The 4,537-nt window shown below is 46.1% G+C and overlaps 1 protein-coding gene across 1 annotated transcript in view; it reads right to left on the bottom strand.

The window, feature by feature from the left end:
• Ecrg4 (ECRG4 augurin precursor) overlaps positions 1 to 3,777 on the bottom strand; it is a 10,656-nt gene extending 6,879 nt beyond the window's left edge. The window contains exon 1 of the mRNA XM_021199212.1: positions 3,408 to 3,777. Within this exon, the coding sequence (XP_021054871.1) occupies positions 3,408 to 3,486 (79 nt within the window). The 5' untranslated portion in view covers positions 3,487 to 3,777. The remainder of the gene's footprint in view (positions 1 to 3,407) is intronic.
• Between the last annotated feature and the right edge of the window lie 760 nt (positions 3,778 to 4,537).

Here is a 4,537-nt window from a genome sequence, read left to right as displayed (position 1 = left end):
CTCATGTTTATTGCTATATGAGTCACAATAGCTAGGAAATGGAACTGGCGTGTGTGTGTGTGTGTGTGTGTGTGTGTGTGTGTGTGTGTGTGTATGTGTGTGTGTCTATTCACAGATAAATGGAGGTAAAGAAACTGCTACAGAGACACAACCGTAAAGAAAAATTAAATCATGTTATGGTCAGAAAAATGGATAAAACTGGAGATCATTATGTTAAGTGAGAGATGAGCCGGATTGAGTGATCTGGTATGATTCCTTTTGCTATGATAAAACATGTCCAAAAGAAACTTAGGAGAGGGAAGGGTTTGTTTGGCTTACACTTCGTTTTGGTTCATCACTAAGGGAAGTCAGCATAGACACTCAAGAGCCTTAAACAAGGAACAGTGGTTTAAGTACAGCAGTACCATCTAGAGAACCTGGCCTATGCTCTTGGATAGAGTAGGGAAATCCTAGAGCTTGTTCAAGTGCCTCCCTGGGGATCTTATGGGTGTAGTGGCAACACTTACTTTCTGGTCTTTCCTAGGGGAGTCTTGATTTACAGCACTTCCTCTCATTCTCAGAAGGATAATATATGGGCATCCTAATTTTAGAGAATGGACAGCATAGAAATATCCTGAGGAGAGTCTGTAAGAGCCATGCTAAGGAATGAGTGATAGCAGTTACTGTCCTGACATCCTGCTCAGAGGAACCAGCATGAGCTAGGCAGGGAGCTAAGGAATTAGCGTAGCAGACATCAGAGTACGGAGGTTCCTGTAGTCTGTGTGCAGGCTACCGATGGTGATGTGGCTGTTGTAAAACAGCATCAGAGTTCAGTGTAGTCAGCCATCAAGAAATGACTGTCCCATCTCTGCTTTGTCATTGTCCTGATCGGGCCACATCTCTGCAGTTCAAGGTAACAGGAAACCTGGAGAAAGGAAACACCCTACCTTCCACTGTGGTTTCAGATGATCTCAGCTGTTCCTGCAGCCATACCTTCAATCCATCACCATGGGCTCTTAACTCTCTGGAACTGTAAACGCTAAATGTCTTATTTTATAAGTTGTCTTGGCCATAGTATTTTATCTCAGCAATAGAAAAGTAACTAAGATAGTAATATTTCCAGTGCCTGGGCCACCACATAAAGATGGAGCAAGTGCCTCCAGGAGATTCCTCATTAAGAATTCATGCATCTGAGCATAAATCTGAGAACTGGCCAAGCTACTGGAAAATGATTATCTAACCAGTAAAGTGGGGCTGCTGTTGAGTGCTATACTTCCCTCCAAATCTTAAAACTCAATGAAGAAATCTATGAAAATATTTGCCAAAGCAGTCAGATACATTCTCGGCTCTAATATTAACATGCACGAATATCTTAACATTCGTCAGTCTTTAACAAGCCACGGGACAGCACACACAGAATTAAGCACTGCCCTCCATCTGTTTGCCTTCTGTAGATGTGCTTAACGGTTAATGAATGAAATGTGGTCTGATGCTGAAAGAGACATGAGACTCGGGCTGTTCCTGCAAGCCTGAAATTTCTTGCAAATGTGAGTCATGAGTACTTCAGGAATGAAAGCTCCACCACAGCAAATCTTAGCTGTGCAACTGAAAGGCTTGGAGAGGCCCCAAACCATGAATTATGAATGCTGCTGCTATGCCAGCCCTGTACATTCAGCTGAATGTTGGTATATATAATTGGACACCACACTGAATCTGCTTGGGGAAAGGAGTAGAGAACAAAAGAAGAACTGTAGCTCCCTTACTACAACATCCCCAGCTGTCATGTCCAGGCTATGATGAAAAGCAGTCACCTATCAAAAGCAAATCTGGCTACCTGGAATTAGAATACACAGGACACAGGGGATTGGACACATTCAGAGTCTCAAGATGTCTCACTCAGAAGATGAAAACCCACGACAGGCAAATCAAGAGGGGGCTGTGATCCTTCTCTTCATGAAATGTGCTTGGATGCCGTAAAGAGTCATGTTTGGGGCATGGAGAGGCGGTTCCTCTGCTAAGAGCATTGGGTGCTCTTCCAGAGGACCCTGGTGTAAGTTCCACATCCACCTTCTGTCACTTCATTACCAGAGTGACAACACCTTCTTCTGGCCTCTTCAGGTACTACATGCATGAAGTACACAGACACAAATGTAGGCCAAACACCAATACACATAAAATAAAAGGGGGAGAGGAAACAGTCATCTTTGAGACTCAATGTATTTTCATCTTTCATTATAAAGTTCACGTTTCCGTTCAGTGATGCTGATACTGTGACTGATTCCACTCCCTCACTTCTCGGCATCAACTCAGTAAAATCTGAGTGTTGAAAATGAATGGCCTAACGCCATGTTCACGAAGCTAGCTCACAAGAGGGTACTGCTGTCATGTGCAACCGTCACCCTTCCAACAAGAACAAGATCCCCTTTATTTTCATGGTCTCTCCTGCCATGACCCTGCCTCCCCTCATTCTGGAATTTGGTTTACCATGCCTGCTCTGAGAAAGCAAAAATGAAGCATAGAGGAACTGAGTGTGTCTTCTATTTACATCTGGCAATGGCTACCCCTTCGCACTGGGACAAATACCAGTCTCGGGTGATAGGTAAATAGTTTAGTGTCTTCTAGCTACCGTTCTCTTGGCAATAAATCTAGGGTTACCCTGCTGCCTCCCAGAGTTACAAACCTCAAAGGTACTCCTCTGCAGAGGAACTCACTTGTGACCTCTAAAGGGTCACGCAAAAGAATAACTTTCCAGGTTCAGAAGGTAGAGTCTGTGGCGCTCTGGGTCTAGTATAAAGGCCTGAACTTACTTTACGGTGTGCCGCGAAAGTGCCTTTAATGGAGAAAGAACTGGGGATTTTCAGTTAATTCAGCTAAATATAGTAGAAATATATTTGCTAATATGTAGATATATTTAATGTTATAATAGCTAGTAGAAATACAATCGTTAATAATTCCACTGAATATAATAGAACAAGTTAAACATTATTCAACTTTCAGGGCTGATGCCTATCTGAAGCATCAGGCCAGCTCAGCTTTCAGTCTGAACACCCTTAGTCAGCTCTGTTGCCCCAAACTGCCTGGAAGGGAATTGGAGAAAGAGAGTAGTGTGTTCTGCCTCTGAATCCTACTCCCTTCAAGCCTCCACCATTCCTAATTTAGTACTTCTTGTGGCTCCTTCAGATCCCTATTCCATTTGCTCAAGGTTGCCCCTCAGTCTGCAATGCTCTCTTTGAATCTGATTCCCTCACTGCCTGCCCAAGTGCACTCACTGGGACTGAACGCGAGTGTAAAATACTAGACCCGGTTCTTCTATGTCTTCTTGGTTTAGTCCAGGCTAAGAGCAGGATCATATTCAGGCATGAAGCACCCCATTTCCAATCTCCTTCCCCAGCACCCTCAGCACTCTCTGCCAGGCATCCTCCACTTACCTGGACCCAGACACAGCAGAAGGAGCAGGGCCAGCCCAGCAAGGGCCAGGACTGCAGGCCGCGCAGATGAGGTGCTCATGGCTACAGAGTGCTGCAAAGTGGCTGGAGGGATGACTCCAGCGAGCGAGGACCCACGCTCAGCGAGGCAGGCAGGCGAGAGCTCCAGTATCCTTGCTCAGGGCGGGACCCACAGGGTGGGCAACTCGCCAGCAGGCTAGGCCGAGAGCCAAGCTTCAGTTCAATGCCACCGAGGCACACTGCCCTGCGGGCCTACTGCAAATCGCTGAGAAGAGCAGCGTGGCCAAAGAGGAGAGGGCAAGAGGGATGCCAGGCACAGCCCAACCAGGTTGGACAGAGAATGCTGGCTCACTCCTCTTTCCCGCGCCCCCCCCCCCCCCGAGCCATTCCTCTCCTGCACAACCCTCCCCTAGCAACCCAGGCTCTTGGCTTCAGGCTCAGGCCTTGCCTTTTAAAGTAGCCTTTGGAATGTTCTTAATTCCTGAACTGTAGTTAAGGTTGGCTCCTGCAGGGTCTCTTTTTATGATATTTTGAAAGATTCTGGGTTCAGAACTGCAATCCAGGAAAAACATGTCAACGCAAACCGCTGCAGTGCCAAAATGTTTTCGCAAAGTTTTTAGTGAACATGCCGCGTCCACTGTGCACACTCTCATTCTGGGACAATTGGAAAGAAGGCAGGAGACACTAGTCTTCTCAGGAGCAGACTTGACCACTAAAAGAGGTCATAAAACAGTGTGCTCAACAAAAGAGAAGACCACCCGGGGGGTTCCCAGTCCCCTATGCGGGAATCTAGGGTCCATCCCCAGCAGCAGCTTGGTGGAGAAAGACAAAATCTGTTTTCAATTGATGAATGGAAACTTGGCTATGGAGGCTTTTCCCAGTCTGAGCTGAGCTCAGTTTCCTCACAGAGATTCTCAGTTGTTTTTTTTTTCTTTTTTCTTTTTTTATTAGATATTTTCTTTATTTACATTTCAAATGCTATCCCGAAAGTTCCCTATACCCTCCCCCCACCCTTGCTCCCCTACCCACCCACTCCCACTTCTTGGCCCTGGCCTTCCCCTGTGCTGGGTCATATAAAGTTTGCAAGACCAAGGGGCCTCTCTTCCCAATGA

This window comes from Mus pahari, chromosome 5 (genome assembly GCF_900095145.1).
Source record: "Mus pahari chromosome 5, PAHARI_EIJ_v1.1, whole genome shotgun sequence".
NCBI lineage: Eukaryota > Metazoa > Chordata > Mammalia > Rodentia > Muridae > Mus > Mus pahari.
The sequence above is the reverse complement of the archived record's forward strand: the minus strand, read 5'-3'. Positions and strand labels throughout refer to the sequence as shown.